At 37.6% G+C, this 26,878-nt stretch overlaps 1 protein-coding gene across 2 annotated transcripts in view; it reads left to right on the plus strand.

Annotated features, from left to right (window-relative positions):
• The window catches only part of MAN1A1 (mannosidase alpha class 1A member 1), a 166,246-nt gene that overhangs the window by 126,540 nt on the left and 12,828 nt on the right, over positions 1 to 26,878 (plus strand). For both annotated transcript variants that reach the window (XM_032407979.1, XM_032407980.1), the window contains exons 7-10: positions 11,735 to 11,858; positions 13,788 to 13,881; positions 21,461 to 21,576; positions 26,138 to 26,357. In XM_032407979.1, the coding sequence (XP_032263870.1) occupies positions 11,735 to 11,858; positions 13,788 to 13,881; positions 21,461 to 21,576; positions 26,138 to 26,357 (554 nt within the window). The remainder of the gene's footprint in view (positions 1 to 11,734; positions 11,859 to 13,787; positions 13,882 to 21,460; positions 21,577 to 26,137; positions 26,358 to 26,878) is intronic.

Below are 26,878 nucleotides of genomic sequence, written 5' to 3' on the forward strand. Positions count from 1 at the left end.
TCTGTCACATCATACTGTTTTATTTTCTTCTTAGCACTTCACATTACAGGATAATCGTGCCATTTTTCACACTGGCATTCTACTATTAACTGAAGTAGGTAATCTTAAATTCCAAGAATGTACATTTTCCCCATGGGATACAAGAGAACATTTTCATTTTGAATAGAGAGGTGGGCATAATAGCCATAAACATTGTTATTGTTCTTAAATTGGCATTCATGGAACAAGAAGGCACTCATCAAAGCTGTAAGATTTATTTTATACCAAGAGTGGTCTCAATCCATAAAAACCTGGACCTTCTAGTTCATTGCTTTATTTCACAACAGTTCATTTCAGACCAGATCTATCTGGAAGTCTGGTTTTACTTAGTCCTAGACTAATTCGTCCTAAGTGAAGCCTCTCCCCTTCCATTCCAGATTGCATTATCTCACAGAGATTCTTTTAATGCCATCACCAAACATCCTCAGTGAGTTAAAAACTAGTGTTTGGGGCCCACTTACTACACAAAATTTTCTGGGCCAACACTGTACCCACTGCAGTGTAAAGCCCAGAGTCCATTAGCCGGAAGGTAAAGAAAGGTTTTTTTTCTCTTTTCTCTTATAGGTAAAATGGATGATTATCATTTCCAATTTCAAAGTACTATTTTGATGTTTTAATTTTTGCATTTTACCTAGCTAACACACATTAAATAAAGATTTTCAAAAGCCACGATTATATCTGCCAACACTCATATATTTTGAATATTTCTTCTGGATAATAGGTGGTTTTAGTGTTGAAATTCCTCCAACCATTTATTTAATATTTTGAAACATTTTTAAATTTTAATATCAGCATTAGGAGGCTACCACAAAGTTCAGATTATGTAAACTATCCGTTTTGATTATTCTTACTTTGTAAAGTTAGTTTAGTTACTTTTTTTAATTTTATTTTATTATGTTATGTTAGTCACCATACAATACATCATTAGTTTTTGATGTGGTGATCCATGATCCGTTGTTTTCGTATAACACCCAGTGCTCCATGCAGTACGTGCCCACCTTAATACCCATCACCGGGCTAACCCATCCCCCCACCCCCTCCCCTCTAAAACCCTGTTTGTTTCTCAGTTTAGTTACATTTTTCAGTATCTTTTTCCTATAATATAAAGAATCTTAATTGCTGAAGACATATAAACATGCTAGTTAAAGTTAAGCATAAATTAAAAGTGAATACATATAAAATATTTTAACTATGAGTAATAAACCTTGCTTAGAGTAATAACTGAATTTTATAGAAAACATTTGGATTACAGTAATGTTAGAAATGGATTTGTTGCTGAGATATATAAATGCAACAAACATCAAATTACAGTATCTGTGTGACTATCTATGTGGGTGGGGGAGGCAGTAAAGAAATTGAATTGTATCTCTGCCTTTAGTTCTTACTCTCCAGTTAGGGAGATAAGCTAAAGCATGTAAAAAATTAAATAACAGAGAAGATGTCACAAGGCAGCAGACAGCTAATTATACACAGATGATCCTTTAGCACTGACTATATTTATATAAGGATGTCACTGACAGCCAAACAGAACAGACACTGATTTCAACTGCGGTGGTTCTGTTGAGAAGGATACCTGTCTTTACTGTTTGGTCTTCCTCAGCCAGGTACTCTTCCTCTTTATTCTCACTGGCCTCTTCATTCTCTTGTCATGATTTTTTCTTATCTTTATGTTCTTAAGACTGTAGTTGCCAAACTGTTTCATAACACCTATTCCAGACCCTCTAAACCATAAGTTGTAGGCAGAAGGCAGGAAAATGAGAATGAAGTAGTTTGATAGCTTTACTCTCCAGCGTCTGTTTAGAGTAATCCCTGAATCTGTTTGTTCTTACCACAAGCTATGCACATATTTTTGTTTGTGCGATACTTCTTACGTAAAATTCAAAACCAAGAAAAGCTACCATTTTAAATTGTAAGGTGGTTTAATTAACCACAGAGTTTCTTTTGGTTGGCTAGAGTTGCATTACATGTTAAAAGGACTATCTGAATTTACATAATGCAGCTTAAAAGAACACACTAATTATTGGCCCTGATCACTTGGACATTATCTATTTTCTTGAACTTTCTCACTATCAATTCATCCTTGGGAATTTGAATAGCATTTGTAGCATTTAGCTACATTTTCCCACTACAGGTTCCTTAATTTAGCATTTATTTTACTTATCTTGACCTAAAAAGAATCTGTTGCCCACTCTGAAGTATAGTGATAACTAATTTATTAAGTAAACATCAGGGAACGAATCTTTCCTAGTTACTCCCAAGTAGTTTAATATCTGGAAAAGACCTACAGTGAGGATCTGTTGAACTTGGTAATGAAATATCAATGTATTTCATATACCAGTCAGATGAAGCTCACTTCCTTTCATAAAAGTTTAATTAGACCCACTTGATTTCTTTGCCAAAGACCTCTCTGAAGAATGCCCAAAGGAAAAACAGAAATGGTTCACCAAAAATTGTTTTGCTTCTACTCAGGTGCATGAACAAAAATTTAATTGAGTTGCAATTGATATCCCAACCCTCCAAAATTTCAGAGCAAGCCACCTTGGCCAGTAAGATGCTGCAAGGATAGGTAGATTTAAGCAATCTCTAGGTAAAGCCAGACCCTCCACACATGCTCACTGAGAAATCCCATTAATTATTTCAACTCCAAAGTCAGGTGGTTCTTTAGTAAACTGAGGATTATTATTTCAGTGTTCCTTTTCTAAGTCTGTATTCTAGATGTAATCATTATCACTCCCAAAACTCTTCTTATATATATACTATGCCTTCAGAGAAAAGTTACCTGAAATTTGATAATAAGGCAAAAAGGTGGGTATGCTATCATGTCATGTTAGGGTAAAAGATTATCCAGGGAATTGTATTTAATTCAAATCAGTATATACTGTTGATTGAAGGTCTAGAGCTAATGAGGTAACATGTCAAGTTGTAGAATTTTGACGAAATGTAGATTTTGTAGGGGTGCAAATAATTTGGTGGAAAAGATAATCCAAGAGTAACAATTTGTGACTCTCTTGGACATGACTTAGTGTTGTCGCTAGGCTAGAGGGGTATTCCTAGCATTTCCTAAAAACAACCAATTTCTCAAATGGCCTTTGATTGTTTTATTATCTTACTGGTTCCTTTATTAATTGAGTTCAATAAAATATTTGACATCTAAAAAAGAAGAAACCTTAGAGTGTTTCCTATAGTGTTTGATGTTGGCATTGCACAGTATCTGGGACATGGAAAGCACTCAGTAAGTTCTGGTTGACTGACTGGCTCCATCTGACTTGACTTTGGCAAGATGTACCCCCAAAGTACTTATGTTTTAACCTGTTGGACAAAATCATTTACTATTATCCTCTTATACCTCAGAATAGAAACTAACATTAGTTTTGGCATAATTGATAGTGAACTGTAACTATTCCACACCTTCAGCCATGTCTGGGTCTTAAGATCAATGGTGCCAGGATGCCATGAACAGACATTTTTCCAAAGAAGACATCCAAATGGCCAAAGACACATGAAAAAGTGCTCAACATCGCTTGGCATCAGGGAAATCCAAATCAAAACCTCAATGAAATACCACCTCACACCAGTCAGAATGGCTAAAATTAAGTCAGGAAACAACAGATGTTGGCGAGGATGCGGAGAAAGGGGAACCTTCCTACATCGTTGGTGGGAATGCAAGCTGGTGCAGCCACTCTGGAAAACAGTATGGAGGTTCCTCAAAAAGTTGAAAATAGAGCTACCCTATGACCCAGCAATTGCACTACTGGGTATTTAGCCCAAAGATACAAATGTAGTGATCTGAAGGGGCACCTGCACCCCAATGTTTATAGCAGCAATGTCCACAATAGCCAAACTATGGAAAGAGCCAAGATGTCCATCAACAGATGAATGGATAAAGAAGATGTGGTATATATATACAATGGAATATTATGCAGCCATCAAAAAAAACCCGAAATCTTATTTTCCTCATTGTGTAAACATTGATAGGTATGTGACAAATGGGAAAAAAAAAAATCCAAATAATAAAGTGGCATATTGGTGTTCAGCAATATAAAAAAAAAAAACAACAATGAAATCTTGCCATTTGCAATGATGTGGATGGAACTAGAGGGTATTATGCTAAGCGAAATAAGTCAATCAGAAAAAGACATGTATCATATGATCTCACTGATATGAGGAATTCTTAATCTCAGGAAACAAACTGAGGATTGCTGGAGTGGTGGGGGGTGGGAGGGATGGGGTGGCTGGGTGATAGACACTGGGGAGGGTATGTGCTGTGGTGAGCGCAGTGAATTGTGTAAGACTGATGAATCACAGACCTGTACCTCTGAAACAAATAATACATTATATGCTAAAAAAAAAAAAGAGAGAGAGAGAGAAGATAGTAGGAAGGGAAAAATGAAGGGGGGGGAGTCAGAGGGGGAGATGAACCATGAGAGACAATGGACTCTGAGAAACAAACTGAGGTTTCTAGAGGGGAGGCGGTGGGGGAATGGGTTAGCCTGGTGATGGGTATTAAAGAGGGCACGTATTAAATGGAGCACTGGGTGTTATATGCAAACAATGAATCACGGAACACTACAGCAAAAAATTATGATGTAATGTATGGTGATTAACATAATAAAATAAAATTAAAAAAAAAAAGAAAGACCTGGGGGAATGGGGAGATCAATGGTGCCAGACTTTTAGCTTTCATGGACCACATAAAATTGCCCTAATTATTGAGAGGCTGGCTTTAGATTGCCAGTGTTTTCAAGAGAAGCATACCAAAACAAAACAAAACCCTACCTATTATCATCATCATTTTATTTAACAAGGAAAAGCTTAACGTCACAAATTAGGAAAGACATAAATTGGAATAAAAGACAATCATTTAAATTGAATAAAATCTAGCCTTCATAATTATTTACCACCCTGTCCTTCTTTTCCTCACTTCACCATATCTCAACTCTCAGAAATCACAACTTCAGAATACTTCAAGTTTGTGATAGAAAGCTAGTTATCAGCCTAGAAAAGAAGTTTTTCTTAAATTGGCTATAAAGGAGCTTGTGTGTGGTAATGCTAAGTACAGGATTATATCATTTAGATATAAGTTAGGGGTAGGAGCCAAAAACAGACGTTTCATTATTTTTTAAATTTTATTAAATGAAGCATGTATTAAACACCTTTGTTTCTCCGTACTGGCTTAGACTTTGGGACTAGACTTTGGGTGTATAAAGCAGAGTCGTTGTCCCTGAGGATCTAGAAGGGAGCAATCCTGGCCATTCTGGTTACAAAAAGAGGCTGAAGAGCAGAATTTGAAGGATTAAAAACCTGGAATCTGTACTGATTTCATTTATCTTGATTCATAGATGACCCATGGACCCATAGAATGAAAGGCAAAGAGATAAATAAACAGCCAAATTTCACTGTAATCTTGGATCTTAAGTAACATCTTAGAAAGATGATATGTGTTAAAGTAATGAAACAATGTTTCTAAATGTCTGACAAAATAATATTAGTGAGTTACCATTTCTGAAGGTGAAATGTAGTATGCTCCTATTCCATCCTGAGGTTTATTAGGAAAGTGTCTGGATATAAATGCTTGTTTGTAGCTCCTCTTTCCCCAGTTTTAAAGGACTTGATGCCATGATTTACAGCAGATGAATTTGAGCTATCCCAAGAATTCTAGAGGCTACCAAATGTGGCAAGATGTAATAGGCCCACACGGTTAAGAAATAACTCTGTAAAAAATAGACATTTATGCCTCCAATACATATTCCCAAATCCATCCTCATTATCAGTTTAGATAAATTAACATCTTCCAGCTAAAATCTATGTAGACATTTTTACATGAAAAATAGTTAGTTTTAAAAAAGAACTAGACCTACCACCAAATTGTTTACAGTGACAAAAAATAAAATAAAAAATAAATTGGTTTCAATGTCTATCAATAAGTATACATTAAAATAAATTAGAATACAGTTGACCCTTGAACAACATGGGTTTGAACTGCGTGGGTCTATGTATATGTGGATCTTTTTCCAGTAAATACAGGACGGTACTGTAAATGTATTTTCTCCTCCTAATGATTTTCTTAACATTTTCTTTTCTCTAGCTTACTTTACCATAAGAATATGATATATAATACATGTAACACGCAAAATATGTGTTAATAAACTGTTTATGTTATTGATAAGGCTTCCAGTCAATAGTAGGCTATTATTAGTAAGTTTTGCGGGAGTCAAAAGTTATACGTGGATTTTCAACTGCAAAGGAAGTCAACGCCCCTGACCCCTGTATTATTTGAGGGTCAACTGTATATCCATTCAATCAGGTACTATTCACTCAATAGCAGTGATGTACATTGATCAGTATGGGAAATATCCATGAAAAATGTGATGTATGTTTAAAAGAACATGTAGAATATAATTCTTTCTTTTTAAGTACAGTAAAGTAAATGTGCATGCATGCCCACACATTTTAAATGTGTTATAATGCTTTCTACTCAGTACTACTAGCCTTTTTGGAGTGTTCCCCAAACCTAATGATAGGGTATCCCAGTTTGCCCAATAACTGGGCAGAAACTGCATTCAACTTATTTGCAGTCTGTTGATTGTGGTTAGCAAGGAGATCTTACCCAAAAGACAGCTGGAAAACAGAATTTTAGCATCTTTGTACCTGTGGAGCAGATTATTTATGGAATTAAAGAGGCCTTCTCACCATTTATATTTTTGCAAACTCCCAACTTCTCCTCCAATCCTAGATTGTCAAGTACAAGGACAGCAGTATTGTCAGAATAAACTAAAATAATAAGTATTTAATTTCAATTCTGTTTAAAATAACTACCCATAAGCAAGCTAGCTAATTTTAAAACATTATTTTGGCCTTTGGTTAAAAAAATTAAGTGTGGAGATTCTTTAGAGATCTAACCCACATGCTGCTGTTCAGGAGCAGTAAACCATGAATTGTGAATTAATTCAATCATACAGCTGCCCTTTATTAGCCACCATTTCCCTGTGGATAGCTCTTGGGGAAGTAGTCCTCCCCAGTGGAATTTTCTATGGTTGAGCTATAATAGAATCTTGACTAGTCCTAAAATGCCATTTCCTGGAATTATTAGTCCAACTCTCAGTGAAGTCTTAGACTACAAACTTGGAAGATCAGCACTGTGTGAATCTGTTCAGGAAGGAGGCATTTGTAATAAGTGAAGCTGAAATGGCTTAATCTCAAAATCAATTAGCTTTGGGAATACAGTTAAATGAAGCAATCGTTCATGAACTTTCTAATTATTCTTTCCTAATTTGTGCTAAAATCCAAAAGGAATAATATTGGATTATCTGCTCTTTTGAATTAAATATCCCTGTGTGCCCCTCTATTTGCATATGTAAGTAAGGCTTTCCCATAATATAAAGAATGTGGGGAATTTTTTTCTTCCACAACTTGTTAACTCCATAGCCACAAGGAGTAACCTGTGTTCTTGACTTTGAGCTTGAAGGGCGTTTGTTTACTGATCAGCTAATCAGAAATTATTCAGACAAGAATCCTCAAGAAAATTGTTTATTGGGCCATTTCCCATTTGGCATAAAATAGCAAGCAGCAAGGAAGAATAAATTGAAACTCATAGCTAATCAAGACTGTATAACTATTTAGTGCTTTGTTAATATATTCATCTGGCAATTTTTTAGAATTGTTTCAGTTCTGTAAATTCTTTACTTGTTGAGTTTGATTATACTAAGTAGCCAAATGTATTTTTTAATGATCTAAATTGTGTCTGGGCAGTGACTATAACTTATCACTTTGGGTACCTCAATTTAAGATTATTTTGAAGGGATATACCATCAATCCAGAACAACCCTCCAGCTACTTGATTCATTACAAGCTCTAAGAGGAGTTAGCAGCTCTCCCATGGGATTCAAACGTGAATAGAATAGCAATACTAGTAAGGTAGTTCCTTTCTCTGGTGTTATTAACCATTCCTAGGAAAAGAAAACAAGCATAATGCCCATTGCTTATCAGAGCTATGAGGTCAGTAAATAATTTTACCTTCTTGTTTTTGAGTGCAGTAGGATGTGGAAGTATATTACCACTGCTAATAAACTACATTCAACTCATACTCTCTAAAGCAACAGAATAGTATTTCACATTTTCAAAAGAATCATAGTGACTCAGTTTTTTTTTTAAAGACACGTTTCTAGTTGCATTTGACAAAATCAGTTATTTCTTGTTGTGATGTTTTATCTTCAAAGAATTATTACCTTTGTAGACTACTGAAAATTTAAATTAAAAATTGAAAAATATGTATTAAATAGTACTCCAATTTAAAATGGAAGAACTGGGGATTGGAGGAAACAGACATAAGTGAAATTAGACTGACACAGAAGTTTGAAGTTCAACTCCAGGATTCTTTGAACCACTCACTTGGCAGTTTCCCAAATCATGTTAATTGCCTTTTTGTGTATACATTTCCATATGCTGACTCATCGCTTTGGCTTAAGCTGCAATCATTGTAACAAGATTGGGAATATTTAAATATTCTTCCCTTTTATGCCTGCCTGATGGAACTAATAGTTTCTGAACACAAACTGTTATTTTATTTTTGAAATATTTTTCTAAAATATTATTAGTGTTTATAAAATAGATAAAGATAAAATAAAGAACACCATGACTGCCTTTAAAATATTGTGATAAGGGAACTGAAGTTGAAGACATTTTAAATCCCCTACTTTCTCAGATGAGATTGATCTCAACCCAGAGGCCTAGAAAGCTTTAGCATTTGGTATCATGGGATGCCCAGGGCCCCAGACCAAACGAGCAAAACTCGCTCTGCACTCACTTTCCTGTCATAAACCCATCATTTTGATGTCAAATGCCCAATGTCTGTATATATCAGTTTAGAAATTAGAGCCATACAAGTATATAGGTTCCTCAATAGACTTTTAGAAGTTAGAGACAAAAGACCTTAGAAATCATTCTGTGAGTGTCCAAAACTGGTTCTGATTCAGTACACATGTGCTGTGCAAACAGGCAGCCATTTCCCCTATCACACACGTATTTTAGCTGTGATGGCCTATGGTGTGTGCCCCACACTCTCCCCGAGACCAATCTCCAGTCATTGCAGCTTTGCCTAAGAAAAGGCAAATGACCTTATTAAATATCTAGATATAACGATGCCCTCTCTGACTTCTTGAAACCCTGCTTTCATTTATATTTAAGAGCTAGCACAACTATCGATCTTACAATTTTACTGAAATACATTAATTCTGTAGGTTGAAAGAATGGTAACCAAAGCCATTCTCTCATATAAATATACCTGTATTCTAAACCCAGCTTTCTTTCTGTTAGCATGACATATCCTTTGCTAGTGCTTTTACCGTGCTTGCTCCCTATATAATTAAACAGTGATAAAAAAGTGTGCTGTTTTCCTTCAGATATGAATGTGTGCCAAGGAGGAAGAGGGAATATATATAACCCTTTTTCAATCTTAATTTTTTTTAATCTATTGAACTTTTTTCAGTATATCACTGGTTTTCTCTTAATTAACCACATTAATAGCAGGGAACAAATGCATGAATACAAAAGTAATTTGCATTTTATTTTTGTACATATATATTACTTGAGTTTCTCATCTGAGTGTGCCAACACACCCTCATACCCTGAACTGAAAAGAACCAGTCTTTGAAGATCTGGAAACTAGGCTGGGTTCCTAGTACACTATCCTCTTCCTTCTCCATGACAAAGTCCTCATTCCCTCTTAACTCTGATATTGTGGCTTTGATTTTAATAGTTTCTCTAGAACATAGAAATTTTTAGTTTTGCTTAATTTGGTTTATTGACTTTGGTCAGTGATAAAATGTTTGGAATAAAAAAAATGTCATGACAACAAATTAATGACCAATTACTGTGTGTACTTGCCATATGTTAATAAAATTTGAAAGTAGTTGTTCATCCTATTTGGATGATTGGCTATTCCTTTCATCTAAGCCAACCATGAAAATAAAAACTGATTTACATTCCCAGAACTGAATAAATATAAGGCATTTTTTAAAATAAATGAATATGTGATTTTTAGATCTCTTTTATTTCTGTTTACTTTTTTATTATGTTTACTATAAATCTATGTTTGAAGATAAAATCTAGGTTTTGCTCTAAAAAGACATGGAATAAGAGTGAGGCCAGCCTAGAATTTTAGATACCAGTTGTCCTTATTGTTTTCCTTTTCTTAAACATTCCTGAGCAGAAGTTAAGACAGCTGGAAGGGTTTACCCAGAGTTGTGAATGATCTAAAGCAAAAAAACAGGGAAGGAAATCTAGGGGACACCAAGAGCAGTATTCAAATGGAGCCAACTTGGAAATGGAAGAAAGTGAGAAATCCACAAGCCGCCAAGACCTGGCCCCAATTGAACCTCATAGCCTTCTCTTGGGCCACCTTCCCTTCCCTCCATTCAGCAGCATCAGGAGCTTCTTTTAGTTCTGGCTAGCCCTTCTGTGTGCTCTCAGTGTCCAGATGCTCCCTCTCACCATTCTTTCCTCACTAATTCGTATTCATTTTTCAACAATCAACTCAGGAGTCTCCTCCTTGAAGAAGCCTTCTGTGCCCCCACCATAAAGGATTGCATGCCCTGGCCCTAGGTGCTCAGAGAATTTTTCACACACTTATCTTGGCACTTACCATATTTAATTGGAATTATCTATGCTTAGGTCATTCTCTCACATTACACTATAAGGTCTTTAAGAGAAAGGTGATTTATTCATTATAATCATCTTTGTAACCCAATGCCATGCAGAGTCCCTGGCAAATGGTAGGCATGCAATAAATGTGCATCTGAACTAAAACCAAAATATGGGTTTTCAGCTTTCTGCAAGGCAATTTACTGGTGAAATCCTTGACTTTATTCTTTATTTCAATTATCACATTAAGTCTTGACATTTTAAGTGGCTCTCCAAAAATAAACTGTACCCAAGAGAGTATGACCATGTCTCAAAAGCCACTTTGTGTGTGTGTGTGTGTGTGTGTGTGTGTGTGTGGATGTGTAGGACTCAAAACCATTTCTCCAAGATGAGGCATGAGGCATGAGGCAGTAATTTTTGAAGCTCATGCCTTTTGACCCCTTTCAGATTTGAATTACATTAATTGTGTTGAAATTCTTGAACATAGATTAAATGTGTCAGGGAATAAGTGAGGGCCCTGGAAAATATACTTAGAAATAGGGAAAATAGTGTGGGGGGAAAACAAAACAAAGTCTAGTAAGTGGAGGGAGGGTTTGGGGAGAGGTGGAGTGTGTATATAATCAATGAATCTTTGAAATTTATCTTATATCAAAGAAAACTTTTAAATATAATGTGAATATCTATAATAGTCCATGGACTCTGAGGCTGAAATTAATTAAAATGTTGGAGGGCTTTATGTGGGATTTGGGGTATGTTGGGGGGGGCGGTTTTGTATTCTATTTGGAATGGGTGTGCATCTCTATATGACACCTGTACCTTCCAAAATATTTGTCTGTTAATCAACAGCAAGCACATAGCAACTTTTTTTCTGACTTAAGTCAACACTGATTTTCAATTTGTAGATAAGAGTCAAAGCCTGAAACCAGCAGCCAAAGATATCCAGATAATTAGCTGAGGTGCTATTATTCAAAAGCTGTCTCTTTCACTTCTACTATTTAAAGCTGCAAGAATTGGAATTAGTCTGACCCATAACTGTTCAATCTCTTCTCTTCTTTAGTGGGATTGGAAGGAACTGGCCCTGGGCCTCAGGAGGCAGCAGTATTTTGGCAGAATTTGGAACTCTGCATTTGGAGTTTCTACACCTGAGCCACTTATCAGGAAACCCCATCTTTGCTGAAAAGGTGAGATTCTCCAATACACCTTGCATTGCAGAGCTGTACTTGTGAGAAACAGTATCCTCTCCTTGAAGATTTAGTAATATTAGACGTGGAAAAGAACAGCGAAGTTTAATACAGTTCCTTATGAAGTTTTATTACGTGCAGCATTTCATTTTACCAAACTGTAAACCCACAGTCTTTCCATGGCATCATCTAACTCCGTGTGAGACAGCATGATGTACACGTCAGATTCTCCACACCTCAAGCAAGTCACTTTACCTCTCTGAATTTTTTTCCTTATCTAAAAATAGATAATGTCTGGACTATATGAAGCAAATATGGGAAAGACCTTTTAAACTCAAAGTATAATACAACTTCGAGTATAATACAAATTGAATCTGTTTCTAATTTTCAAGAAACAAACCCATAGATATTTGAGTAAATTTATATTCACCCCACCACTCTGCCCTTAGCTTTCACCCCATTTGTAGCTCCCCTTTATGGCAAAATTTCTTGAGAGAATTGTCTCTGTTACCCCCCATCTTGTGTCCCCCGCTCTTGAACACTTTCCAGTCAGGCTTTTTTCTCCGCCACACCTGTCTCAGTGACCGGTGAGCTCTGTGTTGCCAGGTCTGGTGATCATTCTCAGCCCTCGTCTTCCTCACCCTCTCAGCAGCTGACACACTTGGTCACTTCCTTCTCCGAGACCCTGCACGGGGCTGCAGGCATATGGTACTACCCTGGTTTGCCTCCTTCCTCAGTAGAGTGCTCCTTCTCAGCCTTCTTTGTTGGATCTTCCCCAATGTCCCAACCTCTAAATATCAGAAAGCCTCAGGACTCAAACCTGGACCTCTTCTTTTTATGTTCACTGTCTACATGACTTCATCCAGTCTCATGGCTCCACATATGGTCTATGTGCTGTTGTTGACTCCAAATTGATCATTCCAGTCCCAACCTGTCCCACACTCTATATCCGACATTTCCACTAAGAGGTCTAAAAGACACCTGCTACTCCAAATGCCTCAGACTCAATCCCCAGACCTGTTTCTACTGCAGTCTTCATTGTCTTGATAAATGCCACCTCAGTTTACTCAGTGGCTCAGACCATGGATCTTGAGGTCATCTGGTTCCTCCCTTTTGGGAAACCTTAGGTTGAATCCATCAGGAGATGTTTTGGCTCTATCCTATTTCTCTGCTCCCACCCTTTCCTGGGACCCTAACATCTCTCACCTGGACTCTGCAGTACTCACCTGAATACTGCTTCCTCTCTTGTCCCCTCAACCACACGAAACTTCAATGGCTTCCCATCACACTTGGAATAAAATAAGCCTTCATTTTGGCCCGTGAGGCTTGCATGATGTGGGCCCTGACTCTCTCTCTCCTCTCTCTTTGACATTCTCCCCTTTGCTTCCTCACCTCCAGCCTCAGTGGTCTGGCCAAACCCACTCTCTTCTCAGGGCATTTGTGCTTGCACCTCCCTCTGCCCCCGTTGCTCTTCCTCCAACTTTCTGCATGGTTATTCCTTTGCTACTTTAAGTTTCAGCTCAAACCCTCTCCCATCAGGCTCCCCAGACCTCCCTGACTAAGCGTGCAGCCTCACAACCTCACATCACTCTGTCCCATTGTTCTCTATAACTTTTTCATAGCATCTGTCACCACCTGACATATTTATGTACTTATCATCTGTCTCCTCCCACTAGACTGCAAATTCCAAGAGGGTAATGACTTTGTTTATCCACTGATAGATCCCTAGTTCCTTCTTTGGCATCTGGCAGATGAGTGTGACTGTATTCACTTACTGTGATTATTTTTGTAAGCTGGGGGCGACTCTTTGTTCTAATTCTTTTAAATCAGTCTTCTTTCCTAACATGGAAAAATATAATGGAGAAAGAGAAGAATGGCACCAAAATTGTGTTTTAGATTTTCATAGTAACATCTCATTTTCTGTTGTAGGTAATGAATATTCGAACAGTACTGAACAACCTGGAAAAACCACAAGGCCTTTATCCTAACTATCTGAATCCCAGTAGTGGACAGTGGGGTCAATGTAAGTCAAAAGATTAGCATTGTTTTAGCTCTTTATGATACCCAGCACTGTTCTAGTAACAGAGAGAAGGAGTACAAAAAAGCACAAATCTTTTTTGGGGAATGTTTCAAAAAGGGGAAAGTGGGCATGGTTCCTTTACTAAATAGGCTTCTCGTAAGAGAGACTATAAATGTTACCAGGGATCTAGATTGTTTGTTTTTCGTGCATAACTGTGAGTATGATGACATGTAAGCACATTTAAATTATTAATCAGGAAGGGAAGATCTGGTCGGGTTGTGTGGGGGATGTTAGCCCATAACAAGCCGGTCATGTGGATAGAAGGGAAAATTGTTCCTTTGTGCTATTATAGACAATCAGGGTTTTGCACAGAGTAGCTAGATCATTCTACCGTATAGCATTTTCTCTTTTTCTTCTTGGCTCCAAGATGAGAGAGGAGCCTGAATCTTTAAGGGTTAGGAAATTGAAAGAGCATACAGGGTATTTTCTCTACTTAATTTTAAGCCAGCAGATAATGGTTTCTTCCCAGTAGAATTATCTTCAGATTAGGAGAAAGCATTATGCAATAAGCCCTCACTTCAGATCCCTTAGGGACTTTGACCCTGGTATGAGGATTCAGAGTAGTTGAAAGAAATGTTCTCAAGTTGATTTGGAAAAGCAGTGGTAGATTAACACGGCAACTGAGAGCGAGTACAGAATACTAAGTGAGCTGCCTCACGGTGCTGGGGCTATTAGCAGTGCCTTACAATTTTATTCTAATTTGAGTATTTTCTTTATATTTAAAATTATATTCTTAGATGAATATGCCCTACTGTTACTGTAGAAGTACTTTTCTTAAAGAATAATTTAGTAGAATAAAAACTGTGCTAAAATCTCTGTCTGTAGTGGCTATGGAAGGCCTAGCCGTTGAGACTGTAAGACCAGAAGGTTGCCACTTAGCCAAGTGTGGTCTGCAGATCACTGCCTGTCGCTGAGACCGTTCACGGGGTCCCGAAGGTCAAAGCTATTTTTATAATAATACTAAGGCTTTCTGCCTTTTTACTGTGTTGACATTTGCACTTGTGTTGCAAAAGCAGTGGTGGGTAAAACTATTGAGGCCGCAGGGGGAACCATGGCGGAGGAGCCAGATAGTACTGATAATTGTATTCTTCACTGACAGTAAGAAATAAAAAGATGCCAGTTTCACTTATGAATATTTTAAATGAAAAAAAATTAATTGAGTCTAGTAAATCTCAGCCATCGAGTACACTTCTTTGCTGTGTAATAAAAGATAGTGCCTGCCTCACAGAAAAGCACTTGTGTGATTGAGTCACAAGCTGAACCAGCCACTTATTGCTGCATGGATTACCGTTTTTGCTTGAAAGAACAACTGAAGACAAACTTTGGTTATTCGGACTTGGGTAATTGGTAACCACGTTCTCAAAAACAGGCCTGTCGCTTCAAAGAAAACTGACAGTATCTGGGCCAATGATAGAATTTGAATTTCTAAATGAAAATTAGAATTTTAAGAAATTCCACCATTCCACCATGACCTTAACACCTTTAACCAATACTTAAAGACTTTTCCGGGGCACCTGAGTGGCTCAGTTGGTTAAGCATCTGACTCTTGATTTCGGCTCAGGTTATGATCTCAGGGGCGTAAGATCGAGCCCCACGTTGGGCTCCACACTGAGCATGGAGCCTGCTTAAGATTTTCTCTCTCTCCTACTCCCTCTGCCGCTCCCCACCCTCTCTAAAAAAAAACTTTTCTGATGAGAGTAGTGGTGGTTTTTTATATCATATAATGAACTGTGTCAACATTTGGAAGATCTGCATAATTAAGTGAACCAGTATTTTCCAAATGACCAATACATGCTATTACAAAATCATATGAGAAAAAAGATCCATTCAAAGTACAAGATAGACCAATGGATTTTAATGTAATAGTACAAAAATTCATTGATGTGATTTCTAATTCCACATTAAAACCAACCTTTACAAAATGTTAACCTTTAAAAAACTACTTGTCAAGTTTTGTTTTAGTGTCAAAGAAAAATATCCACAATTATCTGAAAAGACTCATAAAATACTTTCTTTTCCAACTGTGTAACTGTGTGAGGCTGAATTTTCTTCATGTGTTTCCACCAAAATGACATATAGCAACAGGTTGAATATAGAGCAGATACAAAAATCCAGCTGTCTTCTAGTACAGCAAAAATTTAAAATATTTGCAAAAATATAAATCAGTGTCAGTCTTTTAGCTAATTTTTTATGTTGTAAAATATAACGTTTTTATGAAAGATATGTTATCATAATGGTTGTATTATCATTTTAAATTAATAAAATAGGGCGCCTGGGTGGCTCAGTTGGTTAAGCGACTGCCTTCGGCTCAGGTCATGATCCTGGAGTCCCTGGATCGAGTCCCGCATCGGGCTCCCTGCTCGGCAGGGAGCCTGCTTCTCCCTCTGACCCTCCCCCCTCTCATGTGCTCTGTCTCTCTCATTCTCTCTGTCTCAAATAAATAAATAAAATATTTAAAAAAAAAAAAATAAAAAATAAATAAATTAATAAAATATTTTAACTTAATTTAAATATTTTAAATTTCATTTCCAATATGGTAAATACTTATAGATATTACATAAACAAGTTATTTAGGGCATTTATTTGTTGTTAAGAGCGTAAAGCGTGCTGAGACTAAAGCTTGAGAACCATTAAGAGTATTTGAGATAAAATAGAACTTGAGTAGCTTTCTGAGTACAAGGACCAGATAAGATTCTCTAAAAGGACAGGTGTTTTTAGCATTTTCCTTCTCATGAATGATTTTAAAAATTGAAAAAAATTCTCTATGACTGTTTTCTTCTTGTGGTTTAGGATTTAGAAGTTACTGTGAAGAGGGACAAAAAGTATCAATTGTACTGGAACATCCCAGTTTTAGCTTCTGGGTTACCAGTATATTGTGTATTTGGCCATGTTTCCTGGTACAAAGGGCCCATTATATTTGGATTGCTCATGGACCAATTTCTTGATGGCAAACAAATAGGGTTGATGACTCTCATGTCTGCGCTCCCTCCCCACCCCTATCCTGTGTTCCAGCCACAGTGGAGACACACTTATTTTTTTCGTTCTTTAATCAAGGCCCGCTTGGTCATATCCAGGTCTTGGTTTGTGCTGTTTCCTCAGCCCTTTTACCTCTCTTCTGACTCTACCAAGGTCTATTACCTCTCTTCTGACTACTCCAGCTCAATTGCCCTTTCTTCTGGGGGACCTTCTTCTGCAAGACCCTGGTTGGAATTTGTTAGTACCCACTCATCCTCTACTTACCCCTTCCTCCCCTGCACCAGTACTTCGGATTTATCTTTCATCTTTTTCAAAATGATTCATATACATCCCCATCTTCCTAGGGATCCAAAACTTTTGAGGCCAGTGACATTGTCTTGTGGATATTTGTTAACCCAGCGCACCGTATCTTACACTAGTAGGTGTTACTTACTTATTAGTAGGTGAATTTTGTGAGTATTCATGCACTCTGTTTCCAGTCTATCTTTCTGCCTCTGCTTTTAATAATGGTTCTATTTATTCTCTGCTCCTCAGTTGTGGCTGAGAGGCAGCATCAGGTCCTAGTCACTGATAATATAAAGAGATCTTGCAACTGTTGAGGCCAGATGTGGGACTCCATGTCTATAGACAGAACAATTATCATTCTTCTTTTTGTTTAAGAGTTTATTTATTTATTTATTTATTTATTTATTTGAGGGGGGGAGCACGAGCAGGGTGAGGGGCAGAGGGAGAAGCAGACTCCCCACTGAGCAGGGAAGCCCGATGCGGGGCTCGATCCCAGGACCCTGGGATCATGACCTGAGCTGAAGGCAGACGCTTAACTGCCTGAGCCCCCCAGGCGCCCATTCTTCTTTGATTAATATAACAACATTAACATACATATAGTGTCACTAGCATCATTAGGGGAATGCTTTGAGAAGTTCAGGTTCAGATGAAATATACAAAATAATAAAAAATAAAGATTCTGAGTATTTAATCCTTTTTGTCTTATTTTGCTACTTGTTTTATCTCTTAAGTATTAGGAATCCTTTTATGGGACCTATTCCTCTTGGGAAAGAAAGAGTAAATTGTCTTCTATAGAGAAGAGCATAATATTTGAGTGATTATGGTACACGTTACCTTTAGAACATTTGGGAATAAAAATACCATATATGTTCTTGTAGAAGTGGGAGGTTCCTTCCTGCTGATAAAATCAGGCATGTTCTCTCCCACACCCACTAAATATTTACACAGGATTCTGTTGCCAACACAAATAGTCCTCCAGATATGGGGAAGCACAGTGAGTGATATGCTAAGTTGTCAAAAAGGCTTGTTCTTGTTTCTCCTCTATGTTCCTTTATTTTCATTCTTTCCAAATATGACAAATTTATAGGCAGGAAATAAAAATATAGAAAATTAACTGGCATTTACCAAAATTAATTCAAGCAAATGTATTATTATGTAATAACCCTTTTTCCTTTTTTAAAAATCACCAAATGCCCAAACTTGCTTCTTCCATCCATTATAGAATCATAACCCAAGAGGGGAAGAAAATGAAGCTGCTTCTGGCTGTTAGCTTTCAGTTCTCATTGCTTTAACTCTGAAGGGCATGTCTGGATCACGGCCAGCATTTCCTATTACCTCATTTAGTCCTTGTTGTTTTGACAGTAACCGGACAGTGATTTGCGTTACCATGCATCACTTGCATTTGTCTCCTGCAATCATGTTTACAACAACAGGGCTTGTTATTGATGAGATAGTACTTAGTGTATTTAGTTTGTAAATGTCAGAGGTTTCTGTGGTGATTTATTTAGGAAATTGCAAAGGTCACTTCAAACACTGCTGTTTTAAGAATCAGCCTTACAATTGTAAAACACTAATCTTACATTAAAATTAGAACCGGACTTTCTGCCATAATAAAAATCACATATTTCACTACTTAAAAATATAGCCCTCCTAGCTTGAATGGGAATAGTCCTCATTCTTACTTACTTACAAGAATTTTTCCTTGTTCATCAGTTGTTTACTAATTACCTGCCAAATGCAAGCTACTTTCAGGGGTTGACATGGACCAGGAAGCATCATAGGTCTAGTCCCTGTCCTCCTGTATCGTGATCTTGTAGAGAAGACAGAGAAAAAATTCTACCATTTTAGGAAGTTGCGTAGTAGTAGTTAGTGTAGTTTAGGAAGTTAGTGTAGTAGACATGTGCTATCAAAAAGTGTATAATGGGGGCACCTGGGTGGCTCAGTCGTTAAGCGTCTGCCTTCGGCTCAGGTCATGGTCCCAGTCCTGGGATCGAGCCCCACGTCGGGCTCCCTGCTCAGCGGGAAGCCTGCTTCTCCCTCTCCCGCTTCCCCTGCTTGTGTTCCCTCTCTCGCTGTGTCTCTCTCTGTCAAATAAATCATAAAATCTTTTTTTAGAAAAAGTGCATAATGAGGGAGTCAGAGAAAGGAAGCGATATTTAATCCTACACAGGAAGTTTGAGTGAGAATTACTCAGTGAAGGGGAAAGGAGGCAGGGAACGCACATGGGGCAGAAAACAACACCTTTAGAGCACCTGTGGTGGTAAGGAACCCTCTGGTTTTGAGGGGCCAGAGGAAGAGTCGTATGGCAGAAGGATAGAGAGCAAGTAGAGAGGGACTGATGGTGACATGGGGAAGATGGAGGCCACGCAGGCATCCAGGTCTCCGAAGACCCAGCATTTGAGTCTTTGTCATTGAAGGCTTCCAGTTGGGATGATCCAGTTCACATGTTAAAGGGGTTACGCTGGTCTTACTGAGGGAGTAGACTGCAGTGGCCTTGCTATTCGAACTTTCTGTGATGATGACGACAATGTTCGGGATCTTCCCTGACCGGTACAGTAACCCGGGGCCACATGTAGCTAGTGGGCATTGGATGGCCGATGGCCGAGGAACTGAATTGTTTTTATTTTTTTTAGTTAACTTAAATGTAAATAGCTACATGCCATCAGAGTGCAGAAGGCCACATAATTGGCCACTGCAGACTCAGAAGCAGGAGATACTGGTAGCTTCAGCCAGGATCGTATTGGTGAGGACAGAGGAGTGGATAGATTCATGAGATATATAAGAGGTGAAATTAGTAGAGCTCAGTAGCTCATTTGGGGGCCAGGGAGCGAAGAAGTAAAGAATGACTCTCCAATGTCTAACTTGCACAGTTGGAAGGGTGGTGGGGCCACTTAGTGAGACAGGGACCCATGGCAGAAGGTAAGGTTGAGAAGGAAAAGAGAATGAATTCAGTTTTAACTGTTCAGTTTTAGGCCCCCATGTAAACCTCCAAGTGGAGTTGTTGGGGAGTTGTCGGGAGAAAATTGTCTCGATAATTGTACAAAAACAGATTTACTTTCACGTGACAGAGTCAACAAAGGTCTTATTTTTAAAAAATAGATACGTAAAATTCGTTTTGAGTTATGAAACTTAAAATGCAGATTTCCAAAATCGGGCTGTCTCAGTGTGCAAACTCTATGAATTCTAAGAATGATACTTCAAATAGATTATATCTCTGTTTTTGTAGGTAGATATGCTTGGGAAGTTAAAGAATTAATTCAAGCAGTAGGCAGAAGAATACATTTAGTGTTACATGGTAGAGAGCAAGCAATTCCAAGTGCGAGATCCTGTGTGGGCTGTGGGGGCAGGTGGCCTTTGCCAGCGTTGTGATCTCCTTTAGCCTCACTTAGTCTTAATATTTTTCACTTTTAATGAGGATACCTACCCTATAAATTACGTGCCATATGGTTGACACTATATGTAGTGGATCTGGTATAATAAATAGCAGTGGGGGAGGATTGCAGGAATGGAGAATTAGGAAGATGTCTCCTGCCCTGTCGTCTTTCTTACTGGCCTCCCCCAAAGGACGTTGACTGTGCAGATTGATAACACTGGAAGACCCATCAAATAATAATAATAATCACAAGAAGCTGAGGAGCTTCTTGTTCTATTGCAAGCCAGTTCTTTTTAAGGTTTGTTAATACTCATAGTATTTGACATAGTTTACGTTACTGAGCGCTAAAGCAATCAAAATTTATTTGAATATATACTGTGAAACATTTTAATTTGGTGTTTTTTAAGATTTTATTTATTTATTTGACAGAGAGAGACACAGCGAGAGAGGGAACACAAGCAGGGGGAGTGGGAGAGGGAGAAGCAGGCTTCCCTCCGAGCAGGAAGCCCCGCATCCCTGGGACTGGCTGGACCCTGGGATCATGACCTGAGCCGAAAGCAGACGCTTAACGACTGAGCCACCCAGGTGCCCCTAATTTGGTGGTTTTAACTAGAGAAACTGATTTTTGGAATTAGGGTTGATTATATATTTTTTATCTCCGTGTTTACAAAACTACCCTGGTAATTATTTAGAGTATATCACATTAGTTAACAGCACATCTGCTCGTTTCAGAATATCTTCCTGAAAACAAGAGATTTGTCGGAATTTAAATGTAACATTGAGTTGCAGTTGACGTAGGGTTTTGCATCCTAATTACTAATGTGATTTTGCTGCATTATCTGAATTAAAGCCTGAATCACTCTGAAATTCATTTTCCTCTCTTTGCAGATCATGTATCAGTTGGAGGACTCGGAGACAGCTTTTATGAATATTTGCTAAAGGCGTGGTTAATGTCTGACAAGACAGATCTAGAAGCTAAGAAGATGTATTTTGATGCTGTTCAGGTAAACCAATATTTAATCGCCTTTACCACTAAGGTAACATAATTTGCATATTAATCAGCCTTTAATGGGAAATGGACTACACAAGTGGGTTACAAAATATTTCCAGTTAGGCTGAGTTCAGTGTCTGCTAATATAATTATAACAATAGTAATCCCACCTCAGAAAAAATTCACATATCCAAAAAAGAAATATTTTTCTTCAAGGAGTAGGAGTGTGGAACCAAAATTCAAACTAAAATTTGTGTCAACACTTGTCTCTTTTTACCTCACCACTATGGATTTATTTGTGAATAAGAATTTCCATACTACATTTAAGTGTTCTTTACATGCAGTAAGTTCGTAAAAATAAGTTAGAAATTGTTTAGCAAAATATATAGGAGGTGGCCAGTGTAAGAGTAAACTAAGCCTCAAGCAAATGTAAGCGTCAATCAAAAATGAAAATAAAATTTGAAAGTAAATAAAGCAAAAGAAGAATATTATTTCATATAAAATACTTGAACTCACACCCAACTTTTCAGAAACAAATTTTTTAGCAGAGCCAAGTGCCTTTGTGATTGATAAGTATTTTATATGGTAACTCATATTTTTTTAATATTATCAAGGCATCTCAAATAATGTTATAAAAGTATGGCTAAATCAGAAAAATGTCTTTTTTATTGACTGTTTAGAATTTTTTTTATAATTGAGAGTATTAATTCTTAGGTGGGCAGGATGGAAATTTGTAACTCCTCAGTAATGTAGCTACTGTTTTAAAATTAGTCTCCCCGAGAGGAGGTCTGGGTAATTTAGACATAATAATCCAATTTATTCATTTAAATATAAATGCAGCTTGCTTTGCTCTGGTTGGGCCAGATTGACTATTACTGTGGTTCCCTCCCACAGTCAATAAGAAGCATCACTAAGTACAGCAGATAAGACTCTTTACTGTTTCACAAATAGGAACCAGAACGCCTTAGTTAGTACACTGGCTTTCATTTAGCACAGCCTTAATTAAGGCACATGATGAACATAAAAAGCAAACTAGGATATAGCCCACATGGCCTCTGCCAGGTTTGTTTTTCTTCATTCCTATGAGGTTTCAAGTTTTAAGCTAGGGAATTCTCCAAACAATATGGTTTGTGTTATGTCGTTTTTTCATTACTATCCTAGCAGATATTTTAATTATTCTAATCTTAAAGTGGCCCCCTAAGATCTTGATGTTCTAGGAAAGGCAATTTTAAAATGTTCTTTGAAATATTTTCCCCCAGTTTCTAGAACTATACCCACACAGCTTTTAATATATTGTATTTAGACAAACCATTGACAGGAAAATCCATTAAGAACAAAAGAAGTAAAGTGTTTCCAGTTTCTCTTAGTAGTAAAAACATTTTCAATCCATTGTGTTTTCAACTTAGAAAGGAAAGCTAGAACACTTAACTTTCTGATTGGAGAAGTAACCATGTCTTATATAACAAAGTTTCTTTCTGCTAAGCTGTACTTTAAAAAAAACATTAAAGAGAAGATCCCATAATTATCATCCTGGACAGTTGAGTTCCTGGAGATACAGTTCTTCAGTTTTAGCTTCAAGTAGATTTTGGAGAGCATTTAATCCCAGCATGGTCTGTTTTCTTTGATTGTTTTAATAACAAAATACTTTGGGCTTTCAACTGGCTGTTATGTTCTTCTCTGGAGACCACACTAAGAATCCACCATGGTAGATATTCATTGTACCAAGGGTCCACTGGAGTGAATGGTACCTGGGCACATGATGTATTAGACATTTAGGTTTCTAAAGGTTTCATCAAACTCATTTTTTTTTCAAATATGGAGGACTGAAATCACAAAATACATGATATTCTTTCTTCCTAATCAATTCTCTGCAGATTTAACACATATTTTTAGAACCACTAAAGACTATTTTTTCCTCCTTTATATTTATTTACACTTTCCCACAGTCACACAAACATCGCTTTGAAGGTCTTGGAACTTCATTGTAGTTTGAGAGGTAGCATCTTGGTCAGAATCATGCCAAAAATAATATAGTACTTTATTCAGGATCCATAACAGGATAATAATATTTCTCTAGTCCATGCTCAAAAGCTATAACTTTTGCCATATAAAAAGAATAATTTCTTGGGTGATGAACAAGTGTCTGCTTGAAGAACTTTATTGCAGTTTGTGCTATGAGAAATGTAAATGGTTAAGATGTTCAGTTAAATAAGAATGAAATATTAATATAATAACTAGACCATCTATAAAATTAGCTAACCGCAGTTAATGAGCACAGTAGTGTGTTCCTTTATTTCTTACCATCTTGGTGTTTCAATTGTTTATTTTCAGTAAAGGTAGGAAAGGTGTTATCTGTCTGTGTGTTCATTTTCATTCATTCTTCTCTATCACAAGTTTTGTCTGTGTCTACTATTCCCAAAGGTACTTCCTAAAAAGCTCTTTTTTTTATAATGGCATAACAGGTATGGACGTATTCAGAGCTCTTTGTCTTCTATGGAGTAGTTGGGAGGGGGAAAAACACATTTCCTGTTACAGCAGCAGCTACAGTTAGCAATTCCAAACCATTATACCTCATTTTTGCTTTTTAAAATGTAAGGCTTATTTTATGTTTTCTATCTATTATAAAAGAATATCAACAGTCCTAGGGCAAAAATAAAAGGTATTTTACAAATCATTCTTGTAAACATCATTTCTCCCCAGTTTACAGACCTTTATTCTTTTTTTTTTAAGTTTTTATTTTAACTCCAGTTAGTTAACATACAGCATTATATTAGGCTCAGGTGTACAATAGAGTGATTCAACACTTCCATACATCACCCTATGCTCATTACATGTGCGCTCCTTAATCCCCATCACCTATTTCACCCATCCTCCCTCCCCTCTGGTAACCATCAGCTTGTTCTCTATAATTAAGAGCTTGTTTCTTGATTTGTTTCTCTCGTTTTTTTTCCCTGTACTTGGTTTGTTTTGTTTCTTAAATTTCACATATGAGTGAAATCATATGGTATTTGTCTTTCTCCAACTGACGTATTTCACTTAGTATTATACTCTCTAGCTTCATCCATATCATTGTGATGGCAAGATTTCATTCTTTTTTGTGGCTGAATGATTCCATTATTGCCACATCTTCTTTATTCATCAATCAGTGGGCACTTGGGCTGCTTCCATGTCTTGGCTATTGTAAATAGTGCTGCTATAAACATAGGGATGCCTGTATCCCTTTGAATTAATGGTTTTGTAATCTTTTTTTTTATCTTCAGTTAGCCAACATATAGTACATCATTAATTTTTGATGTAGTGTTCAATGATTCATTAGTTGCATATAACACTCAGTGCTCATCACATCACATGCCCTTCTTAATACCCATCAGCCAGCTACCCCATCGTCCCACCCCCCACCCATCTGTAACCCTCAGTTTGTGGTCTCGGAACCAGAGGAGTCACAGAGCGAATGGGGGTGCCTGAGCCGGTAGAGTGCCCAAGCAGTGGAGCTGGGAGGCAGGTTGTGGTCTTGTATTCTTCAGGTAAATACCCAGTAGTGTGATTGCTGGATCACAGGGTAGTTCTACTTTTAACTTTTTGAGAAACTTCCATACTGTTTTCCACAGTGGCTGCACCAGTTTGCATTCCCACCAATAGTGCACAAGGGTTCCTTTTTCTCTGCATCCTCACCAAAACCTGTTGTTCTTTGTGTTGTTGATTTTAGCCATTCTGACAGGTGTGAGGCGATATCACATTGTAGTTTTGTTTGTGCATTCCCTAGATGATAAGTGATGATGAGCATCTTTTTATATGTCTTTTTTTATTATATACTAATGTGCTTTTTAATAGAATTATTAGGGAGGAATTTAATTCAAGTGTTACCACAGTGGAGATGTGAGTGATGATGATAAATAAAACTTATCAAGTGCTAGTCACAGCATTGACGGCTTCATACACTAAATGTTGCAGAGTTTTCTCAGAAGATACTACTATTCCCTTTTTATGGTTAAGGATACTGAGATTTAGGGATACAGCAAGCAAATTACCCACCAAGTTCACAGACAGTGTCAGAGTTGGAATTTGAGGCCAAGCAATCTGATTCAAGAATGGCACACCTTTCCCCCTCAGTTTACCGCCCTCTAAGTCTAAGAGAGCCAAAGGCAGGGTAACACTCCCCGCCTGGACTTTATACACAAATACACTCTATTCTTCATCCATAGTGGGCTTGTGCTTTGTGTCATTTCTCCATTGTGAAAATGGAAATGCATTAACCATTAACCTCTACACCTGTGGCCTCTCTTTGAGAAGGGGACAGCTTTTGAGGTCTGAGGACTACAAATGTTTGGTCGTGGAACCAGGCAAAACCAACTGGGCTGGCCCAGCAGCGATAATCCTAACTAACCAGACTAATAAGGCAGAGACTAGAGGAGGAATACAGAAAGCAATAACAAAATTTCAGGTGGAATCAGATTGAGGACACCAAATTCAAACTGCGAGTGATGTTTTATTCTTTTTCTCTCTTAGCGTGGAGAATGTTTTTAGTATAAATTTGGAAGGGATTTTAAAATGTTGAAAATAAGTCTGATTTGCAGGCAATTGAGACTCACTTGATCCGCAAGTCTAGTACGGGGCTGACTTACATCGCGGAGTGGAAAGGGGGCCTCCTGGAACACAAGATGGGTCACCTGACCTGCTTTGCTGGAGGCATGTTTGCACTTGGGGCCGACGACGCTCCCACGGGCCTGACCCAGCACTACCTTCAGCTCGGGGCTGAAATTGCCCGAACCTGTTATGAATCTTACAATCGCACCTGTGAGTACCTGTGATTCTTCATTTTCGATCTATTCCCACAGGCTTTTATTTTGTTCAGTAAGGACCATTGTCACTGCTGCCACCAAAAGAATATCCAGTGTGCCTCATGAAACTGGAAGCTCATGATGAATATTTTAAAGGAATTTATATTTTTTACTTTAAGAAGCACTGCTTTTCTACATAAAAATATCTACCCTTAGTTTTCCCAAGGAATAAGAATTGAAGCCATACAGTGTTAAGCCAGGCTGATTTATTGACCCTGCTTTAGGTAAATAACATTGGTTAAGATTCTCTGTCCCAGGTGCAAAAGAAACTTAGTTTTTTATGCCATTATTAACCTTTTCAGTATCTCCGTGAAATAAGAGTCTGGCTCCCTTCTTATAAAACAGGAGTTTGAAGCCCAAAGATTAAGTAACCTCTCATGACATAATGACATAGAATTCTCAACCACTGGTTTTCCAGCTGACTAATAAGGGGTGCTGTAGTGCCTTGTACCTACTGGGGGGCACTCAGTAAGTGCT

This window comes from Phoca vitulina, unplaced genomic scaffold (assembly GCF_004348235.1).
Source record: "Phoca vitulina isolate PV1807 unplaced genomic scaffold, GSC_HSeal_1.0 scaffold9, whole genome shotgun sequence".
Taxonomy (NCBI): domain Eukaryota; kingdom Metazoa; phylum Chordata; class Mammalia; order Carnivora; family Phocidae; genus Phoca; species Phoca vitulina.